The 26762-nt window shown below is 43.7% G+C and overlaps 1 protein-coding gene and 1 long non-coding RNA gene across 4 annotated transcripts in view; one reads left to right on the forward strand and one right to left on the reverse strand.

The window, feature by feature from the left end:
* LOC119958659 overlaps nucleotides 1-21721 on the forward strand; it is a 208592-nt gene extending 186871 nt beyond the window's left edge. The window contains exon 3 of the long non-coding RNA XR_005459044.1: nucleotides 21608-21721. This is a non-coding gene — a long non-coding RNA (uncharacterized LOC119958659). The remainder of the gene's footprint in view (nucleotides 1-21607) is intronic.
* LOC119958655 (immunoglobulin kappa light chain-like) overlaps nucleotides 1-26762 on the reverse strand; it is a 275168-nt gene that overhangs the window by 71851 nt on the left and 176555 nt on the right. Inside the window, exons 1-8 of one of the 3 annotated variants that reach the window (XM_038787201.1) lie at nucleotides 11930-12127; nucleotides 11299-11625; nucleotides 10879-11208; nucleotides 8469-8570; nucleotides 8339-8369; nucleotides 8047-8096; nucleotides 7550-7599; nucleotides 6079-6384 (exon numbers count right to left, since the gene is read on the reverse strand). The exons of 1 other annotated variant lie outside the window; for it this stretch is intronic. In XM_038787201.1, coding sequence (XP_038643129.1) covers nucleotides 6304-6384; nucleotides 7550-7599; nucleotides 8047-8096; nucleotides 8339-8369; nucleotides 8469-8570; nucleotides 10879-11208; nucleotides 11299-11625; nucleotides 11930-11984 — 1026 coding nt within the window. In that variant the 5' untranslated portion in view covers nucleotides 11985-12127 and the 3' untranslated portion in view covers nucleotides 6079-6303. Of the gene's footprint in view, nucleotides 1-6078; nucleotides 6385-7549; nucleotides 7600-8046; nucleotides 8097-8338; nucleotides 8370-8468; nucleotides 8571-10878; nucleotides 11209-11298; nucleotides 11626-11929; nucleotides 12128-26762 lie in introns of those variants that run through there. One more of the 3 variants, XM_038787199.1, reaches the window with a different exon arrangement.

Here is a 26762-nt window from a genome sequence, read left to right on the forward strand (position 1 = left end):
AATAAAAATAACTTATATCTCCAATTTACCAGATGTTCCCTGGTTCTCTCGCAGCAGATTAAAAATTACAGGCCAGAGGAAAGGGAGAGAATAAAGCAGCAGGGAAAGAGCACCTTCTCCCACGCTGCACCAAATTACCAAGTTCCAAATTCCCACTCTGGATGTGTCTCACTCCGTCTGTGTGTCAATCACTTGCGCAAAGCTGTCACTCGGTGTGATCCATTGATTATTTTAATAATAGATTTAAGTGGATACATCAATGCAATCTGGATCTGCTCCCTGAACCTGGACAGAGTTTCCACATAAATTAACGTGCTCCTGCTGCAATTTATATTCACCAGTATTTTTCCAACTTCCTGTAAATTATATTGAGGAATGGTGAGGTAAATTAAGCTTCCCAAATCAATATAGAAAAATGTAACATCAAAAACCGTCCACAGGAATGGTAGCAATGATAATCCAGGGAACAACTGGTCGCTGAGCCTTATGTCACTGGTAGGGAAATTACTGGAGTTTTCTTCAAGGCAGGATCTACACTCATTCGGAAGCAAATGGAAGTTTTAGCGAGAGGCAGCACGGTTTTGTGAAGGGGAGGTCGTGTCTCACTATCCAAATCGTGTTTTTCGAAGAGGTCACAAAGATGACTGATGCTGGCAGGGCAGTGCATGTTGTCTGTATAGACTTCAGTAAGGCATTTGACAAGGTCATTCGTGGCATACTGGTACAAAAGGTGAAGACACACGGGATCAGGGGTGAGCTGGCAAGATGGAAACAGAACTGGCTGTGTCACAGAAGGAGAGAGTAGCAGTGGAAGGGTGCTTTTCTGATAGGAGGGCTGTGATCAGAGTTGTTCCGCAGGGGTCAGTGCTGGGACCTTTGCTGTTCGTAGTATATATAAATGATGTGGAGGAAAATGGGATTGGTCTGATGAGTAAGTTTGCAGCCGACCCAAAGTTTGATGGAATTGCGGATAGCGATTAGGACTATCAGAGGACACAGCGGGATTTAAATGGTTTGGAGACTTGGGCGGAGGGATGGCAGATGGAGTTTAATCCGTACAAATGTGAGGTAATGCATGTTGGAAGGTCTACTGCAGGTAGGGACTATACAGTGAATGGTAGAACGCTCAAGTGTTGATAGTCAGAGAGATCTAGATGTACAGGTCCACAGGTCACTGAAAGGTGCAACACAGGTGGAGAAGGTAGTCAAGAAGGCATACGGCATGGTTGCCTTCTTTGGACGCGGCATTGAGTATAAAAATTGGCATGTCATGTTGCCGCTGTATAGAAAATTAGTTAGGGCTCACTTGGACTATAGTGTTCAATTCTGGTCGCCACACTACCAGAAGGAGGCTTTAGAGAGGAGTAAGAAGAGATTTACCAGGATGTTGCCTGGCACAGAGTGCATTAGCTATGAGAGGTGGAGGAAACACGTTTTGTTCTCACTGGAACGACGGAGGTTGTTGGGCGAACTGATAGAGGTCTACAAAATTATGAGGAGTATAGACATCGTGGATAGTCAGGGTTTTTTTTCCCAGGGTAGAGTGGTCAATTACTACGGGGGATAGGCTTAAGGTGCGAGGTGCAAGGATTAGAGGAGACGTACGAGACAAGTTGTTTACATAGAGGGTTGTGGGTGCTTGGAACTCGCTGCCGGAGGAGGTGGTGGACGCAGGGACGATAGTGACTTTTAAGTGACATATTGACAAATACATCAATGGGATGGGAATAGAGGGATACTGACCCCAGACGTGCAGAAGATTTTATTTCGTCGGACACCCTGGTCGGCACAGGCTTGGAGGGCCGAAATGCGTGTTCCTATGTTGTACTTTTCTTTGTTCTTTGTTGTAAATCCCAAGGCCCGATGGGATCTACCCAGAATACTGAAGGAGGCTGGAAAGGAAATTGACAGACATCTTTGGATCCAGACTGTCTGTAGGTGATATTCAGGAGGACTGGAGAATAGCCAATATTGTTCCTTTGTTTAGGAAGTGCAGCAAGCATAATCCAGCGCACAACAGGGCGGTGAGCTTTACGTCTGTGGTAGGGAAATTACTGGAGAGAATTCTTAGAGACATGATCTCCTCCTGTTTGGAATTAAATGGACGTATTAGCGACAGGCAGCACGGTTTTGTGAAGGGGAAGTCGTGTCTCACTAAGTTGATAGAGTTTTTCGACGATGTCACAAAGATGACTGATGCAGGCAGGGCAGCGTATGTTGTCTATATGGACTTCAGTAAGGCCTTTAACAAGGCCCCTCATGGCAGACTGGTACAAAAAGTGAGGTTAGACGGGATAAGAGGTGAGCTGGCAAGATGGAAACAGAACTGGCTGTGTCATAAGGAGTAGCAATGGAAGGGTGCTTTTCTGATTGGAGGGCCGTGACTAGTGGTGATCCGGAGGTATCAGTGCTGGGACCTTTACTGTTCGTAGTATATATATATTTATATATATAAATATATATAAATGATTCGAAGGAAAATGTAACTGGTCTGATTAGTAAGTTTGCAGACGACACAAATGTTGGTGGAATTGCGGATAGTCATGAGGATCGTCAGAGGATACAGCAGGATTGAGATCGTTTGGAGATGGGCGGAGAGATGGCTGATGGAGTTTAATCCGGACAAATGCGAGGTCATGCATTTTGTAAGGTATAATGCAGGTCGGGAATATACAGTGCGCTGCTGCAGCTCTTTCCCAGATCAGAGCTCTTCATTCCTCATTCAGAACAGTCCAATTGCAGGTGATAGGCAATTGATATCGTCACCCGTGTAGGAAATCACTCCCTTACTATTACTCCCTTATACTGGTATGAGATATTAAATCGAAAAGCCTTGCCAAGCACTTCTGGGCTGTACAGAAATACATGTTCGCTCTGAGCGGAAGAGCGGTGTGTGTCTGTGTGTGTGTGTCAGTGGTGTGAGCGTTGGGGAGGAAGGTGTTCGCCCCCGTGTACCAGGATCAATCATTGGCCCTGAACACAGACAATTAAAAATCACATGACCTTGGCCATTGACACATTGTTGATTCAGAGCTCTTACTCTGCCGAAATTTAGCTGCAGCGTTCCCTACATAGCAACATCGACTATACTTCCATTAGTCCTGAAGGGTGTCACTTTCTCTCTTTGTCCTGGTATTCATTCGATTGTATCTTGTCACTAGATTACACCCGGTGCTGCCGTCCATGCAAGCAGATCGGACATGCTGCCATACAAGTCTTGTGACTGCACATCCTTTAGGTAGTTCAAAGTCAGAGATCCTAAATAATCGGGGTCTGGGACAATACAACCTGAGACACAATAACTGTGAGAGGCACAATGATTCACCATTCAATTGTTACCCTCGGCATTTGATTCAAATTGGATTCATGAATGAGGGAACGGGATATTTTATAGTTTACTCTTGCACCCCATCCTTCATTGGGAATATCGTCACTTGCCCTGCGACAACAGAACCGCTGGTTTTGGCTCTCACAGTTATTTTGTCTCAGGTAGTTTTGTCCCAGACTACGTCAATTCAGACTCTCTGACTTTGAACTACCCAAAAGGTGCACAGTCACAAGGCTTGTTTGACAGCATGTCCGATCTGCTTGAATGAACGGCAGCACCTGAAGTAGTTTAATGTTAGAATAAACGGCTTGACATGTATAAATCGACTCTCTGCTCATTGCGGTTGTCCAGGACAGTGATTCTATAATTTATTTGTGAAAGGAAGGAGCTCTGAGGGATGCCCTTGGTCGGTGCAATGGCTCCAATTTTCTCCGCACGGGGTAAACCTGCGATTCCTTCTTTAATAATCAGGACTCGAGGTGCAAGTGTGATCGAACAGTAACTCCCCATCCCAAGAAGCTGTCCAATCGCCTCCCTCATCACTACACCAAAGACTTCAATTGCTTGGATTGTTCCTATGTTTGGTGAGGAGTTTGGGATACAATTCCTTAACTATCTACTGGAATGTTTACAGGGCGGGATTGGGAGGGTCAAACCTCACTCGTTTATTGAACTACTTTTGTGTCATCTCTTTATAATTACGAGTCCCTGTGTACACGTATAATTATCTGACCAAGATATCTCATCCATCTTATTCTTTCTATCCTTATGTTTATGAATTGTCAACTCGATCTGTAAGTAGAATACACGTGACTGGCGGGAGATAGTGGGATGAGGAATGGAATCTGAGTATCCTCGCGCTGGCATAGACAAGATGGCCAAATGGCCTCCTTCGGTACCGTGACTTTTCTCTGATTTTGCTATGATACATTGACTTTCCATGATGAAATTAAACAGCATTTTCAATTTCCCACTTTCTCCCTCGACTGTACTTTGAACGTATGGCCACTCTTCAGAAATCGCGCCAATTGAATGCTCTTCAGATTCGTATAATCAATCCAAAGCACTACTTTTGTATATCAATGGCCTACATACGTGTTGCAATGTGTATCTCAATGATCAACGGACAGTTTGAAGTGTTTCAAGTGTCTGTGAACGCACGCAGCCCAGAAGCTGAGCTTCACAGAGAGAACACCGGAGGCACATTTAAAAAGAGTTCGTCAGTGTTTGTTTTTAATTAGAAACTAAAAGTTTTTGAAATGAGTCATAATGCTTCAGAAAATGTATGCAAAGATCTGGTGCACAGTATTTTAACGGTCAACATGGCATTCTGCCCGTGGTTACCTCAGTGTGAACAACCAAGGTGTTCTCGCCAGAATTGTCAACACTTCAGGTAAAAACTTTGGTAGACAGCAGACGCAGCTCAATAGTTTGTTTCACAAAGGAGCTCAGAGGAAAGTCCAGACCATCACCGGTAGTCCCTCGCACTCTTTGAGCCGATGCTTTATAATGCCTGTTGCATGGAACAATCGGCTCAAGAGGTATTTTGTTCCCAGTACCATAAGCACTGAATAACATAATGTTAATTTAACTTGCTGTTTTTAATAGATATTTAGTGAAATATCTTATGCGTGTGTGGTATGTATACATGAGAAATATTCGCAAAAGTATGAATCGTGGCATACAAGCAATATCTACTCTTTTGAAGAGTTTTTACTGCTATACTGGATGTGAAACGAAATACAAGTGTACACTTTTGCATGGGAAATTCAACGCTATTATTATTATTCCTCGACATCATTCGCAATATCGCAAGGCCGTTTCCAGCAAGCAACTGCCCGTTCGTCCCCTCTTCTCCTGCCGCACTATCTAAATTCGCATTAACAAATAGAATGCTGTTACGCGTTAATTTCCAATCATCAAGAGATTGGTTGGGAAATTACTCGGAGATTGATATTGAAAGAGTTTATTCATATGGGGAGATATCTTTGTTGTGACTCAGTGTAACATGCTGTATCTGCTCATGCGGAGTAATCAGAATGGAGATATAATTTGGAATATCTAGGCAAAACAAGACGAAAGTCCATAGAGATGGAATCAGGCCATGGCGCTAACATGACAGACTGAATTCCTAATGATCAGCTCAGAACTGCTCCTGACTCAACAAGGAAATCTACCGCTTGTCGAGGGCACAGTTCCAAATCCATCCCTTCTTTCTAAAATTCCACCTCTGACATGTTGGTTTCAATCAATACTTCCTGTTTAAAGGAAAAATAGAATCATGGGAAATTTCAGACATCACTCCCCACATCTGTCCCTGACTGTTCAGGGCCTGTTTAGAACATCTGCTTCGACAGTGTGTTCACGAAGCCAAACTCCCATACGGGATGAGGATATTCATGAAGGCCCCGCCTCCTGAAACTTTGCCGCTCGCATGAGGTGTGGCGATCATTAGGTTTATTCACCACCAGTCACCTGTCCCACTCAAAGGGGAAGTAGCCTACGGTCACCTGGGCCTATTGTTAGTTTGATCAATTTCCCCAATTCACATCTCAGCCCGTGCAACCCACCTGAATCCTGAACTGATATTTTCAACTCAACAGAAATCGCAGATGTCATTTTATCAATTATTGGACGTATTGCAACATCGTTTAATGGTCCATTAATTTAGTTATATTTACATATCGACATTTGAAATGAAATGCAACTGGAACGATACAATCATCGTAGAAATCTCTCTGTGACTGCAGTTTTCTCGAATTCTGCCATACCTTGATTACTATGGATTATCACAAATGATTCTTAACAATTTGTCCTCTGCACTGAACAAAGGAATCAGTGTTTAGCGCAATGCACGGGGAGAGTTTAGCTGCTTGATAGAAGTCTACTTGGTTCTATGTTTATTTCCACAAGGCATCGGGTTGTTCGGCATAACCTGTCTCCTCCAGGACTCATCAAGGAAAAGCCGTCCATTCTCATCTGCGGCCTGCCTTCTTTTTTGATCTCTTTTCCAATGCGGCCAAATCCAGGGAGGCGTAGAGAGGTCCGCCCTGAGACTGGGAAATATATGAAGCATTGACATTCAAAAATAGTGAACATAGATGTCAAATTATTCCGAAAAGAATTAGACTTCAATGGTGACAGAATGAAACAACTGAGAAGGATAGCATTCGGTCCATTCAATCCGTCCTGGCTCCTTGAAAGTGCTAGTCAGTTAGCGCAATCGTCTTTTTGACATTTCCCATATCTTCAACAATTCTCCTCCCTTCAAACATCTAACAGATCCCCTTTTGAAAACCACAGTTGAATCATCTTCCAGTTCCCCTCTGTATCTATCTGCAAGTGTGCTGCTTCATGTTTATGGAAAATAAATTAAAGCAGACATGGTCAATGGAAAAGACGACAACTGGGGCGACGTAACTGTTACTTTTATTCCACATATTTATTGTTAAAGAGCGAATCTGATGATCATGTTTCCCCGTGTGTTATCTATAGGGTCCGGCAGATAAATCCATATCCAGAGAGAAACACAAACACAATAAAGAGACTTCCACCGAAGAAACGCAGAGAAGGGGTGGGGGGGGGGGGGGGGTGCTCATCAGCAGGCCATTTAGGCCATGCTGTCAGTGCCTAAATAAACTAACTTGAAATATAAAGCACGCTGACCATTCTTATCACACTGTCCATCTCCCGATCCGTTGCTTTAAACGTTCCAGCACTTTAAGTGAAGATCCAGGCACCTTATGAAATGATTCTGGCTCAAGCACCAAATCAGGGAGCACATATATACTGCTCATATTTTGCGCCTTTCGCAGCTCTGCAAGCCTCTGGTCGCTTGACAGCAACTTTTCAAAATTCTCCTCAAAGCTTTCAATGAAATAAATTCGGCAGCCCATTCGGAATCAATAGGGTTCCAAGAACATCCATTTAATAAGGGTGCCGCGGATGTATTTAATTTGGATGTTTGTTGAGGGATTTGATGTCAAATCCTGCTCCCTGCTCCCCAGTCGCAACACAATACCCGCGCTCCTCCACTCCTGCCACCGCAGAGAAATATGTTGCGATTTTACTTAATGCGACGAGTGTGATTTGAAACAAATGCTTATGTTCTAGAATGTGCTCGGCCAACCGCGTGAAATATCTAGCGTGGTATGGGGTGCACATTATTCCAAAAATCAGCAATCTATCTGGGCAGCTTGACAAACTATTAATTGCACTTACCCGTAACGCACCGTCATTTAATCTCTGGGTCTGTGCTTGGCGGTGGTCGCCTAGGGATTAAAGAATGCAAAATAAATTTAAATATTATGTTCTTTCGGCGAATAGATATTCAGCTGGAGATAGGCGAAGAAAATGACGAATCAATGCGCCAAAGGGCTCAAGGCATCAATTCACCCTAATTGTCAATTTCAGTCAATCCAAAAGCTTTACAAATAGGCCAGTGTACCCGTAATAGATCAACGGCCCCTCAATGCATCAATTGTCAGATGACGAGTCAATGGAGCCCAATTCGCCAATGGTGGACAAGCCCGTCGTCTCGCGTCCATTTCCTACCTGGTATATTACCGGCAGATTTAATAATCAATAATTGGCCGTTTCCTGACACCAACATGAATGATATGATTGAAGAATATTTTGATGGCAGAAAGTCCAGTTATCAATCGGTGAATTCCCGCAATTTGCTATTTAATCGGTGCCGATGTTTCAATTGAACTTACCCGTGTGTCGCTCTTTCAGCCTCAACACAGCTTGTGTTGTCTCTCTCAAGCTAAAACGGAACAAGGACAAGAAGTATTAATAAAGTGTTAGATCAGACAGATCCTGGTCCAGGTCCCAGAAATAGCTGATAAAATAATTAATTGTGCAGCACGTTTAGATTCATCTTCATATTTCGAACAGAATATCAACATGAAACATTGACATCAGAGTTGGGTTTGAACTGGACATCACACAATACTAAATGCAAAGAGAGTGTCCGTGATGTAGTTTACAAATGGCTCAGTTACTTACTTTTCATTTTGGCTTTTGTTGTCCAATTTTCCTGAAAGAAGAAACTATAATTAGCAAAATAATATCAGGAGAAGATAATAACATTGGATCAGCAATCACGGCAATATCCCTCATGCACCGGATTCCTCACCTGATCTGCCTCCTTTACAAATCCAAATGGAAAGTAGAATCAACAAGAGAAGCAGAACCACCAGGACAGTGATGAAAGCGGGAAGGGCCCGGCTGCACCATTCTGCAGAGACAAAACAATTAGAATCTGCTCCTCTGTCACATCCTTATCTCCTGGGATTCTCTGCTGGGAAACTCAACTCAGGTAAAAAGTCGGAACCCGAACCTTGGGACTGAAAGGGGCAAATTAAGGCCCTTGGAAATGATAGTAAAACGTGAAATGGAATCATAGAATTTGCAGTGCAGAAGGAGGCCATTCGGCCCATCGAGTTTTCATCGGCCTTCGGAAAGAGCACCCTTCACCCTATCCACAGAACCCATTAACCCCACCTAATCTTTGTGGACACGAAGGACAATTTAGCATGGTCAATCCTCCTAACATGCACGTCACCGGACAGCAGGAAGACACCAGAGCACCCGGAGGAAACCCACGCAGACACAGGGAGAACGTGCAGCCTCCGCACAGGCAGTGTCCCGGCCCGGGAACCGAAACTGGGACCCTGGAGCTGTGAAGCAACTCTGCTAACTTCTGTGCTGCCGTGCCGCCCTTTGATTGGGTTCTGGTGAATTAATTATGTTCAACGTGTTAGAAATATCTCGGAATAGTGAATGATGCTGTCCTTGAGTCAATTCTGAACGTTCTATCCAAATTGGGTCAAACTCCCTCAGCTTTCTCTCATGGACCTGCACATTGCTCCCCATGAAATATTTCTGCAAAGTCCCTTCTGAAAGTAACTATTATTTATGATTTTGCCGCGTGTTCCAGATAACAAGAACTCTCTGTGCAAATCACACTCTCCACATATCCCCAGTTCTTTGTTGATTATCTTCAATTTGTGTCCCCTTGTTTTCTCACCTACTGCCATTGTGCACTGTTCCAATTAGTTACTCCATCGAAACGTTCTGGTTGATCGTGGCGTCGATCATTTCTCCTCTTAACATTCTCTTACGTATGGAGAAGAGTCCAAGCTTCTCCAGTCTCTCCACATTAACTGAAGTGGCCAGTTCCCAACAAATTTCCTCGGCTCTCTCGGTAGACTTGTGACTCTATCCCTTAAAAAGCTGTGTGCAGCTGATCACAATACTGTGAACGTGGCCAGTCAGTGCTTTCTGACGCATTTTTTACACTCGATTCTTCAATTTAAAGATTCAATGATTCCGGATAACTTACAGCATTAATTGATCTTCCCATTTCCATCTCCAAACATTACTGAATCAGAGAATAATTGCAGCACAGAAGGAGGCCATTCAGCCCACCAACTCTCTGTTACCTCTCTGCAGCATCAACCCGCTTAATTCCACCCACCTACCGCTCCTCTTCCGCCTACACATTCTTCCATTTCTCGCCATTCTCCAATTCCCTTTCGATCGCCACTCTCAGGCTGTGTGTTCCAATGATGAACATTCGGTGTACAGAAGGGTTCACCGTTTTGTTGCAGTTCATTTCTTTCCCAATCACATCACATTTGTATCGCCTGGCACTCCATCCTTCGGTCACGGGGTACAGATTTTCACTCTATACTCTGCCCAGATCCCTCCTGATTTTAAACGCCACTATCACATATCTGTTCAAACTTCTCCAAGCAGAACAGTATCAGTGTCTATCGGTTATGGACGTGATTTAATTTTCCCACCCGTGATACCATTCCTTTGAATCTTTTCTGCACTGTTTCTAATACATTCTCCAGACATTCTGGTGCCCAGATAGGACGTAATACTACAGTTGATGCTGAACCAGAGTTTTGCTAATGTTCATCACAGCTCCCTTCTTCTAATCTCTGATTTATTGCTAATGTCGAGAGCTTTGCGTGCATTAGTAATCGCCCTGCCCCTACCATTTGTTTGTGACAATAAAGCTCCGATTCGCCTGCCCAAGTAAAGTCTGTGTGATGCACTTGGGATAAATTCTGAAAATGACATTTATGTGAAGTGTTAGACCCAGTGTTTAATGTTCTAAAACATTACGTGACTCAGGAAGCAGGATTAAACCAATAAAGCAGATATTACACGGATGATGGATTCTGGAAAATGAGATTCAGAGAAAATTAATGAATGTCTCAGAAAACAAATCATTTTTAGACAAAAATTTCCACTTTTGTCAGGTTTCTGTTTGTGAAGCCCATCCAGTGGAGAACTGATCACAACTCCATTTCAAAGCCCACTGCGTAAAATGGGCGGTTGATGCAAATTCAATAACTTCGGAAAGGAAATCCAGATTCTAGTTTCAAGGGAAAATGTGACAAAGCTATCGGGATACATATTGGAAAGCCTTTGTTTTTATTTAACAGGCTTGAGAGTCTAAGCTTCGAGCTAATCATTCTTATTGATTATAACTTGAATTGAAACCATTATTGTGAAGATCGCCAACTCACCTGTCCTTGTCTCTGCTGCTTTGGGGAACAACACGCTCTTCGTCCAATTTTTGTTTGGAGACCCCAGTTGAACGATACAAGTACAGACAGCGTCGTCACTCCACATATCCATCGACACCATGATCTGACTAATGATGCTGTAGGTCCCGTCCTCCTCCAGTGTACCGGGATCGCTCGATCCCTCGGCCACCATGCCGGAAATATTCCAGAAAATAACAATCCGGTTCGAAGAAATTCCACTAACCAGACACACCAAGGGGACGGTATCCCTGGAATTCTCCTCCCACCGTGGCACAAATATCAGCACCGCCGTCTTACTGGTGGAACTGTCTGGACACAGATTGAGACATAGTCAACGATTGATTCACACAAAATGATAATACTGTGCATGATCAGAATTCATTTCAATTGTTCTCTTACCTCCAACCAGTAGATTAGCTGCTTTCTGGAGCGGTGCATAGCTATCCATCTCAGCACAGTAGTAGGAACCCGAATCATTCGCCTGGACATTGCGGATTTCCAGAATCAGTATATTTTTGCTGTTGCCTTTTTTAGAAATAAACTTACAATCCGCCCCGTTACAGGATGAAATGTCGATTGCTTTCGGTGCTTCACCCACTCCTTGTTTATACCAGACATAGCTAGACACCACTTCCACTTCGTAACTGTAATGACAGGTTAATTCCACGATCTGCCCGACTTCAGCGGTCAATGTTAAGGGGATGTGAGACAGAGTGGGCTCGGAGTCTGTAACCAGAGAGATTATTGGTTCGTTATCAATGATTATTGATAGATTGGAAACATCCGCTTTGAAACGCTGCAGCTGTAATTTAAGAACAATCTCATTGCTGTTTTACAGAGTTTTGGGTGAGATTTATTCTTCGATTTATTTTCGCTTCGGTTTATAGTTGGAAGTAGCAAACTTATTGGCACTATCCCGTGAAATTCCTTCACATGATCACTGGATCAGTTTTATTTCAAGAAACACGCATTCTCACATTTTACTGAACGAAGGGAATTCCGGTTATATTTCCAACCGCCGCTTACTCACCGTAACCCCTCAGCACCAGCGGAATGAGGATCAGGGGGAAATGTTCCTTCGCCATCTTGAGCCGGAGACTGCTCCCCGTTTTCGTTCTCACTCGCTTGTTACTGCGGCCGGAGTGGCCACAGACTGACACGAGCTCAGGGCGAGATCCGATGGAAACGATGACGATCTGTTCTCTGGAAAGTATGACACCATTCTGTGAGCGGTGTCTTGGTGAATATGACGTTCATTTGCACTGTTGTCACCGCCTTGGTGTCACAGCTGATAAGAAACAGAAGACCTCACATCAATCTGATTGGCTGTAGTTCAGAGGGCTGGGTGGAAGAATGACTTCAGGGGTCTATGCTGAATATTGTAGTTAGTAATTAACTCAAGTTTATCCATCCCAGATTGTCATTGGGATGATGTTGCTGATCCAACTTATAAGACATCTACCAGGCCGTCCCTCACCCTTGACTTCGCCAGTTAAACATTTCCAGCCTGTTCCCTATTTCTACTTATTTATGACATTTTGCCCCTGCTCTCATTCTTGTAAATCGTGTTTGCTCCATGCCAATATCCTTTTTGTAATTGTGGTGGTGGGGCGGGGGGGGGGGGGGGCATATATAAAAACAATTCAACAGAATCAGAATAATTTTCTTCCGTAGCCTTCTGTGTGTTTTCTAGTGAATGTCACCAACAAGATCATGAAAATTGGCGTTGCTTTAGAATTATTCAGAGATCCAATAAACCAAACATTTGAGTAGCATCAGGGACATATCTGAACCTTGGGCCTCTCGTCAACTGGGTTGTATTTCGATTCTCAGCCGCGTTCACATTCGCACATTCTGCTGTTGAGTGAGTGTCTTATTTTTAAAGCAAAATTTCGAGCAGAAACGACTTGCATTCAGCGTTCCCAAAGGGTTACGTTAAAAGCATTTCCTCTTTGGATAAATTGTAGACAACGTTACTAAACGGAGAAGAGGGAAGATACTCGAGTAAATTTAGCCTGCATGCCATCTGTTCGTAAAGTCGCGACTAAAGGTTACTGGTGGTCGACATTACCAATGCAATGCCCCACATTTTCCTCAAGATATGCCGCAAGAAACATTTGGAAAGCATTATCAGTGGAAATTCAGTACATGCCGGACAGAGAACATGACTTAGAAGCTGCAAGAAGGAAACACATTAGAGGAGAGAAATTAAGAAAGTATTTCTTTCTAAATACAAAGATTAGCATTTATCTTCTGACGAAAGCAAGAGGTCACCAATTTATTTTCGTTCGTTCATAGGATGTGACCATCGCTGGTCAGTGCGGCATTAATTGTCCATCCCTAAATGTCTTTACATTATGAGAGGAATAGACAGGGTGGAAACTCAGAGTCTTTTTCGAAGGGTGGACGAAATGGGTTGGTTTAGCACAGGGCTAAATAGCTGGCTTTTAAATCAGACCAAGTCAGGCCAGCAGAACGGTTCAATTCCCGACCAGCCTCTCATTTCAGGCGCCGGAATGTGGCGACTAGGGGCTTTTCACAGTAAATACAATGGAGTTCCTTGTGAAAATAAGCGATTTTTAATTAATTTCATTTCAATTACAAGGGGACACAGGTTCAAGGTGAGAGGAGTTACGTTTAATGGCGATGTGCGAGGTATGTTTATCAAGTAGAGAGTGGTGGGTGCCTGGAACGCGGGGAGAGTGGATGTTGTGAAATCAGGCACATCAACAACATTCAAGAGGCATCTGGATGGGCAGATGAAGAAGGGGAAATAGAGGAATACCAGCAAGGGCAGCAGTTTTCTTTTTAGTTAGGGCATCATGCTCAGACCAGGCGTGGAGGGCCGAAGGGCCTGTTCCGAAGATGTATTTTTAAATCTTCATTTGGAAGGGGATCAGGGGCTGGTTTGTTCACCTCTGTAGTCCATGACATGTCGGCACACGAACATTTAGGCTTATTTCTCCAGGGGTTTGATCCAGGGATAGTAAAGGAATGGCGATAAAGTCCCAGGCCACGGTGCGGTTAAGAGGACAATTTGTGTCTTGTTCCCATCTCCCTTCGTGTGTTGCCGTGTTCTCTGTGTGTCGACGTTACACAGTGCGATCCCAGTTTCACGCTCATGAAGACATTGTGCAATTGTGAATAAAGTTAGGGATCAGTTAATTTTATTCAAATCTCGGACAGGGCAGGGGAAATAGGAAATCGGTATAACTTTAATTAACATACTGTTAATGAGCATGATTGTGCACCCGCCTGTTCTCTGTTTAGATGAATCCACTCTGGGTGGTAACCCCGCATTCTGTCTGTAACTTCACATTGAGTGCCAGTGCGTGACCTCTGAATGCAGTTCTGTGGGTGAAGCGCCTCAACTGTAAAAACAGGAAAACCACAGAGAGCTTTTGGCTCGAACATCATTTTCCATCTCAAGCAGAGAGTGGTCACAATCTCGGGCACTGATGTCCAGATCTCAATGCGCTTTGCAAAGCTCCAAAAGGGCTGTAGGCGAGGTATTTTTAACGCTCACAGCAAACAGTTGCGGTCACAGACAATGCGCCTCGTTGTTGCCAGACCCGTTCTCTGCTGCAAGTTTACTCCCCCGCTCCTTCGCAATGGAAGGTCAAGCATTTACTCAGAAAACGTCAAGCTCTGAGTACAGTTAATTTCACAACTCGTGCTGCAGTGATTCCTTTAACCAGACTCTTCACAACAACCTGAATGTATCTCGCTCTTGTCTTCCACCTTCCATTCCTCACCAGTCTGCTGAAGATTCCGTGACTTGAGTTCCTGAGGAGTCTTTCAGAGAATTTTCAGCACGGATTTTCCTGCTTTGTGTTCAGAATTGGGTCATGTTTCCTCTGAGATATTCCCATAAATAATCATTTGACCCAGCAGCATTTTCTAATTGTTTTGTGTCTGTCAGGATTGAGCATGTTTATCCTTTACCGACCCTGCCTCGATGATCCGGCGTAGAATATTCATCCTCATTTGGATTTGGAATTCATGTTGTGGCTGATCGGGTGAATATTGATGATTAATACCGATATTTTAATGAACCTTTGTTTAATGTCCTTTGTTTGAAATACTGATTGCGATTATTATTTCAGAACACCGAATGAACAGATCCCACAGTGAAAAGCAGGTAAGTAAAGTGTTTTTTAAACCTCATCACTGACATCAGTATGTAAATAGTCCAACTCGGGAAGGGGCCATACTGGACCTGGTATTGGGGAATGATCCCCGCCAGGTGTTTGAAGTTCAGTCGGTATTACTTTGGGACAAGCGATCACAATTCGGTATGTTTTAGAACACTCATGGAGAAAGACGAGTGTGGTCCGAAAGGAAGAGTGTTAAATTGGGGAAAGGCCAAGTATGTCAAAATTCGGCAGGCGCCAGGGAATGTAGATTGGGAATAATTTTTAAGGGTAAATCCGCATTTGAAATGTGCGACTCTTTTAAGAAAAGGTTCAATAGAGTGCAGGATAGCCATGTCCCTGTGAAAATGAGGGATATAAATGGCAAGTTTAGGGAACCATCGATGACGGGTGGAATTGTGAGACTAGCTCAGATAAAAAATGAAGCATACGTAAGATATAGGCGATTTAAAACTAATGAAGATTTGGAGGAATATCGGGACAGCAGAACAAATCTCAAAAGTGTAATAAAGAGGGCTCATAGGGGTCAGGGAATATATTTGGCTAACAGGCTGAAGGAACATAGCAAAGTATTTTATTCGTCTATAAGGAGCAAGAGGGTAACTACAGAAAGGATTGGCCCATTCAAAGACAAAAGAGGAATTTTTTGCGTGGAGTCAGAGGAAATAGTTGAGATTCTTAATGAGTACTTTGCATCCGTTTTCATCAAGTGACATGACGGATGTTGAGGTTAGGGATGGATGTTTAAATATTCCAGGTCAAGTCGGCATAATGATTGCGGCAGTTTTGGGTATTCTAAAACGTATTATGTTGGACAAGTCCCCAGGTCCGGATGGGATCTATCCCAGGTTACAGAGGGAAGCGAGGGATGAAATAGCTGGGACCTTAACAGATATCTTTTCACCATCCTTGAGCACGAGTGAGGTCCCGGAGGACTGGCGAATTGCTGATATTGTCCCTTTGTTTACGAAAGATAGCAGGGATTATCCAGGGAATTGTAGACCTGTGAGCTTGACGTCAGTGGTAGGCAAACTGTTGGAGAAGATGCTGAGGGGTAGGATCTATTCACATTTGGAAGACAATAGACTTATCAGTGATGGGCAGCATGGCTTTGTGCAGGGAAGGTCATGTATTTCAAACCTAATGAATTAGTGACAAAGCTAACTGACGAGGGAAGGGCTGTAGATGTCATATACATGGACTTCAGTTCGGCGTTTGATAAAGTTTCCCATGGCAGGTTGATGGAAAAAGTAAAGTTGTATGGGGTTCAGGGTGTACAAGCTAGATGGATAAAGAATTGGCTGGGCAACAGGAGACAGAGCGTAGTGGTGGAAGGGAGTGTCTCAAAATGGAGAAGGGTGACTAATGGTGTTCCACAGGTGTCCGTGCTCGGACCACCGTTGTTTGTGATATACATAAATGATCTAGACGAAGATACAGGTGGTCTGGTTAGTAAGTTTGCAGATGATACTAAGATTGATGGAGTTGCAGATAGTGGGAGAGTCTGTCAGAGAATACAGCAAAATATAGATATATTGCAGAGTTGGGCAGAGGAATGGAATATGGAGTTCAATCCAGGCAAATGCGAGGTGATGCATTTTGGATGATCCATTTCAAGAGCGGACTATACTATCAATGGAAGAGTCGTGGGGAGAATTGATGTACAGAGAGATCTGGGAGTTCAGGTCCATTGTCCCCGGAAGGCAGGCCGATAGAGTGGTCAAGAAGGCATACAGCACGCTTGCCTTCATCGGACGGGGAATTGAGTACAGGAGTCGGCAGGTCATGTTACAGTTGTATAGGACTTTTTTCGGCCACATTTGGAATACTGCATGCAGTTCTGGTCGCCACATTACCAGAAGGATGTGGATGCTTTAGAGAGCGTGCAGAGGAGGTTCACGAGGATGTTGCCTGGAATGCAGGGTGCTAGCTATGAAGAAAGTTTGAGTAGATTAGGATTCTTTTCGTTGGAAAGACGGATTGAATTGATTGAAGTCTACAAAATTATGAGAGGTATGGACAGGGTGGACAGCAACAAGCTTTTTGCAAGAGTGGGGGTGTCAATTATAAAGGGCCACGCTTTCAAGGTGTGACGGGGAAAGTTTAAGGGAAATGTATGTGGAAAGTGTTTTGCGCAGAGGGTGGTGACTGCCTGGAACGCTTTGCCAGCGGAGGTGGTAGAGGCGGGCACGATAGCGTAATTTAAGATGCATCTCGACAGATATATGAACGGGCCTGGAACAGAGGGAAGTAGATCCTTGGAAAACAGGCGACAGGTTTACATAAAGGATCTGCATCGGCGCAGGCTGGGAGGGTCGAAGGGCCTGTTCGCGTGCTGTAATTTTCTTCGTCTTTTGTTATTTCTATTCTCACTGTTTTTATAACTGTTTCAGAAACCAGTTTATTCCCAAAGCCATTCCCATGGTATTGATGCTTTCATATTTCCCACGTTCCTTCATGATTTATTCTGAGGTAAATTAATAATTCAAATTGTCTTTTATTAACTGAGCAGGCGCAAAACGGCCAGAGAAAATTGCAACACGAAGCGGCCATTCGGCCACTCGAGCCTGCTCTGCTATTCAACAAGATCATAGCTGACCTGATTGTTGATCCGCCTGTCTGCCTCCCTAAAATCCTGGATTCCATTTTTACTTGAATCCGCTCTAATTCAGTCTTGACAATATTCAATGGCAAGCCCCCACTTCCCTGTGAGAATGGGAATTTCTAACTGAGTAAAGACATTCATCCTCGTCGCCCTCTTACTGCGGAAACTGTGTTCGCTGCTTCAACATTCCCTCTCCAGTGAACGCATCTTTCCAATATTTACTGTGGTAATCGTTTGGGAATTCTATCTGTTTTAAGGACGAAAATACGTAGAAGGAGCAGGAATGGGCTATTCCTCCTCTCGACTCCGCTCCACTGTTTAATCAGACCATGTCTGATCTGATAGTAACCTCAGTTCTGCTTAAGGCCTGCTCCCAATCACCTCTGGACTCCCTGCTTACAAAGATGATATCAATCTCTGCCTTAAAAGGTTTCAAAGATACTCCTTCAACCCCCTTTGAAAGGAAGGAAGTTATCAAGACTCACGACCCTCTCAGAGTAAACAAAACATCCTCATTTAGCTTTCTAACGGCGGACCCATTATTTTTAAAAGTGACCACCCCCCCCCCCCCCAATTAAAGATTCTCCTCCAAGAGAAAAAACCTTCTCCACATGCACCTTTTCAAGACCCTTCTGGATCTGATAAGTTTCAATAAAGTCGCCTCTTTCTCTTTACACTGTCGTGGATATGGTACATATGACCATTCCAGCTTTCCCTCATGGGACGCATTCCGGATATTATTCTGATACATTTCTCTGAATGACTTCCAATTTACATCCTTCCATAAATAAAGTGACCAATGTGGTCCAGAGTACTCCAAATGTTGTCTAGCTTGTACAACTGAAGTGTAACCGCCCTAATTTTTTATTGAATACTCTTCTCAGTAAAGTTAAACGTTCTGTTAGATTTCTCAATTACTTGCTGTGCCTGCACACTGTGATTCATGCGCTAGGACACCCCGATGTATCGCACCTCAGAGATTTGGAATCTGTCATCGTCTTGCTGATGACCGCAGGTCACTGATAGGGGCAACACAGGTGGATAAGATAGTTAAGAAGGCATACATAGAACATAGAACATAGAACAGTACAGCACAGAACAGGCCCTTCGGCCTTCGATGTTGTGCCGAGCAATGATCACCCCACTCAACCCCACGTATCCACCCTATACCCGTAACCGAACAACCACCCTCCTTCACCTTACTTTTAAGGACACTACGGGCAATTTAGCATGGCCAATCCACCTAACCCGCACATCTTTGGACTGTGGGAGGAAACCGGAGCACCCGGAGGAAACCCACGCACACATGGGGAGGACGTGCAGACTCCGCACAGACAGTGACCCAGCCGGGAACCGAACCTGGGACCCTGGAGCTGTGAAGCATTTATGCTAACCACCATGCTACCGTGCTGCCCACGGCATGCTTGCCTTCATTGGCCGGAGCATTGAGTATAAAAAATGGCAACTTATGTTGCAGCAGTAATGAACCTTAGTTGTGCCACACTTGGAGGATAGTATTCAATTCTGGTCGCCACACTACCAGAAGGATGGAGGCTTTAAAGAGGGTGCAGAAGAGATTTACCAGGATGTTGCCTGGTATGGAGGGCATTAGCTATGAGGAGAGTTGAATGAACTCGGTTTGTTCTCACTGGAACGACGGAGGTTGAGGGGCGACCTGATAGCCGTGTACAAAACTATGAGGGGCATAGATAGAGTGGATAGTCAGAGGCTTTTTGCCAGTCTGGAGGGTTCAATTACTAGGGGTCATATGTTTGTGGTGCGAGTGGCAAGGTTTATAGGAGATATACGAGACACGAATTTTACACAGAGGATAGAGGGTGCTTGGAACTCGCTGCCGGAGCATGTGGTGGAAGCAGGGACGATCGTGACGTTAAAGAGGCATCTTGACTAACACATGAATAGGATGGGAACAGAGCGATACGTAGCCCAGAGGTGCAGAAGATTTTAGTTTAGACGTGCAGCATGGTCGGCATAGGCTTGGAGGGCCGAAGGGCCTATTCCTGTGCTGTACTTTACTTCGTTCTAAGTTCTTTGTTCTTTTTCCAACAGATGCTTTCCCATGGGCAAGGGGACATAGTTGCAAAAACAGACTTCTGGGGCTTACTGCGCGGGTACTTGGGTAGATCTAGATTTGATGATTGTCTTGATAGCAACCCACTTTTAGCTCCTGTGCCTGCTTTGGTTCTGAAGCAACTTGGCATACCCTTACCATGTCACACAGGATCACCGAGTAATAGGCAGAGGTTCTTCTCCCTCCTGCATGCTCTTACACCCGGACCCCTGTGGCAAATCCCCCTGCTTTATTCATATAAATATAAAGGGCTTGAGAAATTAGGAAGCCCCAAGTCACGGGCGCTAATCATCGCTGTTTCAAGTTACAAAATGCTTGAGGTCACTCTGCCCTCCTGTTTGCCATAAAATTTTATCAGCCAATTTCGTCCGTCCATTTCAGTATTAATCTCATGTCTTTCTTTGTTCCTTTGTCCTCTTTGATCAGTTCTCCTATAGGCTTTGCCTGAGCGGGATGTCTTACGGCCAATGTTAAATGGGGTTCTGAAATTAAACCCATCCTAAAAAGGTCCCTCTGACTATGGGCCAACTGTACTAACATTGCTAACCCCACAATACTGAAAAAGAAAAAGGAGTGATATGCAATGAGGTCTGCTGTCCGAAGTTACTTTGCCTTTTTAAATTGTACGTGTGCTCATCCTCACGAGCATACCAACCCTGCAATGGGTCACGATATTCTCTCGGCTGGACTCTGTCAGGTGTTTTAATAGCTGTGCCTCAGGGTCATTAATCTTTTGTAAGACTTCCCGCAGTTCTTCTTTTAACAGTGGTAGTGTAAGGGTTAACGTTCAACGGCCAGCATACAACACAGACACAGAGCGATCGGGCGCAGCCTCAGGAGTTGTTAAATTTTGCAGCTGGTGAGCCCGTTTTTGAGACAGTTCTATAAACATTCCATTATCAATTAAAAGTATTCCCGCTCCTAATTTGCAGAGTGTCTGTCTGCCTAATAGGGGAAGGTGTCGCGAGGTGGGGTACATCATTCCTGTGGGATACATGTTTATTGGCCCCTTGCATGAGAGCCTATATTTCCCTATATTTTCTAACCAGTGTTCATTCAAGTGATTATCCTTATTCGGAACCCAGCCCCCATTTATGCCGGGTGGGACTATAATCCCATCTTTCAAAGCTGGCCAAGATGCACCATAAGCATAATTTCAAGGCAGCAAACCATCCCCTGGGAGGGGTCATAAATACCACACATGTAACTCAATTACCAATGATTGATTCGATACGCGCATTAGCTATTCTTGGAGATGTATATTTTTCTTTGTCAATTCAGAAAAGGTCAACTATCTGCTGAAATGGTTAATGTTTCCTGCAGAACCTAAGGGGGCACAGAACTTGAAATGATGCCATTTGCATCTCTTCACTTGATCTAAAAGCTTATTCATGTTCAATTACTTTGATTCGTAAAGGCATTTTCCTTCTTTTAAACTGATTTTAATTTCCACTGTTTCAGTGAATTAGAGAAATCTCAACACAAATCACTGAAGTTATAATCTCGGACTCACAATATCAGAAGATAAAAAATACAACCCACTTAGCACTTCATGCTTTGAATAAAATTAATTGGTTAAACAAAACACACACTCTCAGATCAAAAATATCACAGTTAACCATTTGCCTTATCTCACGGCGATAGAAAATCTGAATTCCCTTTTCGAAAGGAACCCAACTGTTCCGCTTTTCCCTTAATCTTCTATTTACTTTTACTCCCCTGTTTTTTTTCGAGGGGGGGTCAGCTTCATCAGATTGCTATAGGGTCATATAGGTTTTCCAACCACTTTCCGTTGCTTCACGATTGTTTCTTTTCATTATCTTACTCATTTTGATTCCCTTATCTGTCTTCTTTCAGGAGTTCACCTTCTTTCTCGCTCCTGATGCCCTTATCGATGCTTCGGGACGACCTGTGAGGGGGAGTCGAGTTTATTGATCATCGCTCCTTCTGCAAAATACTTTAGATCATATAGATAACAATAGCAACAACCGCAGAAATCATTTACAAATACTACCGGGGGCGCACACCGGTGTTTATCCTTTCACGAACTTTGAAGTCTCTTTTTTTCAATGTTTGTCTCTGAGGGACCTTTTTTCTTCCCATGCAGCTATCGTTAATTTATAAATTAAGATTATTCACCCGAGCATGAGTTACCGGACAGTAATTAAGGCTGCCGAGCAGCAGATCCCCCTTTCAGCTGGGGTCCCGTTATGGCTCTCTCCCTTTCAGCTGAGACGAAGCCAATTTGTCGTAGAAATTATAATACAGACAAATTCCTGGAGGTTCGAATTAAGAAAATGTACTTACACAAATATATTTGCGGAGAGAGAATGTTCTGGCTTTTTTGCAAGTGCACGGCAATCTGAGATTCGATTGAAGGAATCATATCTTTATAGTCTGAAATAACAGCTTGAAGTAAAAAGCCATGTTTATATTACATTGACATGGAAAGTATGTGCGATGAAATACGTGGTACGTATGTTCTTGCCCTTGGCTAAAACCAACTCGAGTATACATTTTGTTATCTTTCGGAGGACAATGTGTTATCATAATAATGCCGAGTCGAATATAGTAAGCAGTACTTTGTTTATGTTACCTGACCTAGTTACTTTCGTTCTAAAAGCTGTGTTAAACTATATAGTCAAGCATTTCCCAGCATGCATCTAAGTTGACAACTCATTAATTTCCCTTCTGCAGCATCATATGCACATATGTTCTCATACAGAGGCGCATAATAACGCACACGCAGATGAACATTCACAAACACATGCACACTCATTCTCTCTCTCACACAAACAGACTCACTATAAAACACACACTACCATTCACTCACATTCACAGATACACATTAACACTCATTCTTGCAGATGCACATTCATGAAATCACAACTGACCCACACACAAGAATAAACACAATCGCACTCATCGACTCACACACAAACGCACAGTCAAAAGCACAGACGCATATACTGACACACACTGGAAAGCTGAATTATATTATATTGCGATGCACAACTGCACTGCACTGGGATTCTGGAGTGCATGGTGCCCAGATATATGAGTGTATTGCACTGGATTTAGGAATGAATGTTACTGAGACATAGCAGTGCACTGTACTTGTGTGCATGATTGCGCTACAGTAGGATGCAACATTGTCCAGCTGTGAGCAGGCGATTTGCTTTACTGAGGTACTGGAGTATGCTATATTTTGATGCGGGACTGTAGTATTATGGGATGTTAGAGTGTGCGACTGGGATGCAGGACTTCACGATGTGAGGATGCAGGAGTGTGCTGGACTGCGGGCAATGTTTCATGATGCTGGTTTGCAAGATTGCCCGGTACTAGTTTGCAGGTATATACCATGGAGGGATGCAAGAATGTGCTGTACTGGGATGCATGAATGAGCTGTATTGGGTAGCAGTGTTTCATCCTATTGGGAAGCAGTACTGTTTTGTACTTAGATACAGGAATAATTTTCTGTACTCATTTTTCAGTGCTTGTTCAACATTGCAGTGTGCAGACCTTACCATGCAGAGCCAAGTGCCTTTTAAATTATTTGAATATTCCAGCCACAATCATCAAGTTCGACAGTGCATTCCAGACACCCATCGCCCTCTGGGTGAAACGAGCATTCCATGAAGTCCTCTCAGATCCTTTTTTTCAGTCTCATTTCACGATTGCCGCTATCAGATCCACAGCTTAAAGAAACACATCTTCCCTGTCCAACCTGTCCAGGCCCCTCATAATTTTGTAAATATCCATAAGGTCTGCCCTTAGCCACCTGTGTTCTAAAGATAACAATCCGAGACAATCTCTTCTCATTGCCTCATCATCTAAGCCCTGACAACGTGTTTGTAAATCTCTTCTTCACTCCGTCCTTGGCATTTTGGTCCTCCCTGTAATGTGGTGATCTGAATTATAAAAAGTCTCCGGTTCTGGTCTAATAGCGTATAGACCGTTCCAACAATACATCCTGCTTCTGTATTCATTATCTATCACAATAAAGAAACACATTCCAGATGTTTTCTTGACCACCTTGTCGACCTGTTCTGCCACCTTTTTGGGCCAGTGGGCACGCACTTCGGGTCGCCCACTTCCTCAACTACGTTGTGAGCACAGTAGCACGGTGCTTAGCACTGTCGCTTCAGAGCTACAGGGTCCCACGTTCTATTCACGGCTTGGGACACTGTGCGGAGTCTGCACGTTCTCCCCGTGCCTGCTTGAGTTTCGTCCGGTTGCTCCGGTTTCTTCCCACAAGTCCATGTGCTGGTTAATTGCTCTCAGTGTCCAAAGACATTTAGAGGGGTTACTGTGTTACGAGGATAGGGTAGAGGTGTGATCTTGGGCAGGGTAATCTTGCAATGGGCCGATGCAGACTCAATGGGCCGAGTGGCCTCCTTCTGCTCAGTAATTTCTACTATGATGATGATCTGTCAACGGCCAAAATCTGTGTCAGCTTCAAATGTAACAATTATTCCACCCACATTTATACCTAAATCATTAATATTTGCAACAAACAACATGGCCTCAACACTGACGCCCATGGAGATCACTGAAATATATTTTTCATGTGCAATATATTCCTTGCCCTTTGCTTCCTGTCACTCAGCCAGATTTGGATCCAACCTGCCTTTTTCCCCTGTATCCCATGATATGTTACTTTTCTAACATTCTGCCACGAGGGACCTTGTGAAATACATTACTGAAATACACGTAGACAATATCCACTGCAATACCGTCACCGATCTTCGTCTCTTACTTTTTCATAAAAATCTATGGAGTTAGTAAGTCACGATCTTCTCCAAATAAGACCATACTGCCCAGCCATGATAAATCCGTGTCTTTCTACGTGACAGTTTGACTCTCAAAATTGTTTCCAATAATCTTCCCACTACTGGAGTCTGCCTGTCTGGCATATAGCATTCAGGCCTATCCCTTGCACCATCCTAAAATAACGGTTAAACCTTTTTCCGTCGCCAACCTCCTGATACCTCACCTGTATAGAAGGAGCATTGGAAAATAAACCTAAAAGCGGCGGCCCATTTCCTTCCTGGCTTCCTTGAACAGCCTGAAGGCAACCATATGACCCTGGTAAATTCTCCACCTTCCAGTATCAGTGCATCCTCTATATTATGGTTACCATAATGGTTCCACCTGCCCCTTCCCCCATTTGCCCAACTTCATTTCCGTGTGTTAAATCTAGATGTGCACACCTCTCATTGGGGTTATTGCGTGCTGGCGATAAACATTATCTTCAATATAGTTGAAGTGTCTTTCGCACTATTTGTATCCGAATTGATATTTGGGTAGTTGAGGTCCCGAGAGATAACCCTTTTTTTTTTTACACTCAGAAATCTGAATATATTTGCCCTTCTAACTCATTTCTGCTAATTGGTGGATTATCATAGTTATAAGCAGTGAGAATTCCAGGTTAGAAATTTCTGATCTTAACGGATATGACCTGATTTGACGTTACATTTAGTATATCATCCATCCTGTCATTGATTCTTTATCCTATAATGATGCCCACTCCCTATCATGCTTGAAAACTCAGTATCAACTCTTGCGATAATGAAGGATAGTGACATTTAAGGGGCATCTTGACCAATACATGAGTAGGATGGATTAGAGGTATACGGACTAAGGACGTGTTTAAGATTTTAGATTAGAAGGGCAGGGTTGTCGGCACAGGCTTGGAGGTCCGAAGGGCCTGTTGCTGTGCTGTACGTTTCTTTGTTCTTTGTTCTAAATGCCATGGTTTCCCCTACTCAAGCCAAGTCTCTGTTGTGGCAATTATATCATTCCACCATGTGTCTATTAGTGACCTAAGCTTATCAGTTTTATTGGCTATGATACTTGAATTTACATATATCTATCTATATATATATATATATATAGGCACTGCCAAAAATCTGTGTGCTGTCTGTTTTTCGGCGTCACTCACTGATTCCCAATATTTTGATCCCAACTCTTAACTTACATTCAGATTCCCAACTACTCAATTAATCTATATTAATACCTCCACTCTCCACGTCCCCAACAACGCTAACATATATTCTTCCCATTCCTTTTCAGCTGTAGATGTTTAGACTAGCACAGCTCTGATTCCCAGAACTTGTTAAAATGCATCAAAAAGCTGATGTCCTCCCACTTATGGCGCATATACGACCATGGGATTACTCCCTCATTTTCTTGTTTGCATAATCATCAGCATGTTGGACAGTGAGTAATCCTAGGATTTCTGCTTTTGCGATCATTACTTCCAAGCTTCATTTTAGTTCCCTAAAGTCTGCTTTCAGGAACTTGCAATCTTCCCTATCTGATCCATTGGGACCGACGTGGATGGCAACCTCTATCTGATTGCACTGCTCCAGAAGAATGTGCTGAAGTTGTTCCGTGACATCCTTGGCCCTAGCACCAGACAGGCAACATAGCATCCTGGAGTCAAGTATATGGTCAGACATAAACACCTCATTGAACGAATCCATTTTTACTGCTGTTCATATCCCCTACTTTCCCCTCTCCCGTACAGCAGAATTGTCTGTGGTGCCACAGACGTGTCTCTGACCAAATTCTTCTGAGGAATTAACACTCTCTCTTGTATGCAAAACGGAACTCTGATCAATCAACGGGACATCAGGAGACTCTCCACAACATGTGTGGTTTTCTTGGACTGCCCACCGACCGTCAATGCCATTTCTGCTGAAAGCTCCGAGGTTGCTTTGAGATGGCGTGATTGACCATGCCCTCCACATAGTTACCGGCCTCGTGGATGTGTCACAGTGACTACAGCCACCGCCTGAGCTCCAAAGTTCAGAGCTCAGGATTTTGCAGCTGGTGACACTTTCTGCACACGTGCTGGCCTTGACAGAACGAGGATCCAATACTTCCAACATACATCAGGAAGGACAAACCATCAGACTGAGTTGTCTTGCCGTGGCTTCAATTTTCTTCTCTCACATTAACCGTCTTTTACTTTGCTTAACGTATGTAGCATTATTCCACATGACCT

This window comes from Scyliorhinus canicula, chromosome 30 (genome assembly GCF_902713615.1).
Source record: "Scyliorhinus canicula chromosome 30, sScyCan1.1, whole genome shotgun sequence".
NCBI classification, from domain to species: Eukaryota; Metazoa; Chordata; class Chondrichthyes; order Carcharhiniformes; family Scyliorhinidae; genus Scyliorhinus; species Scyliorhinus canicula.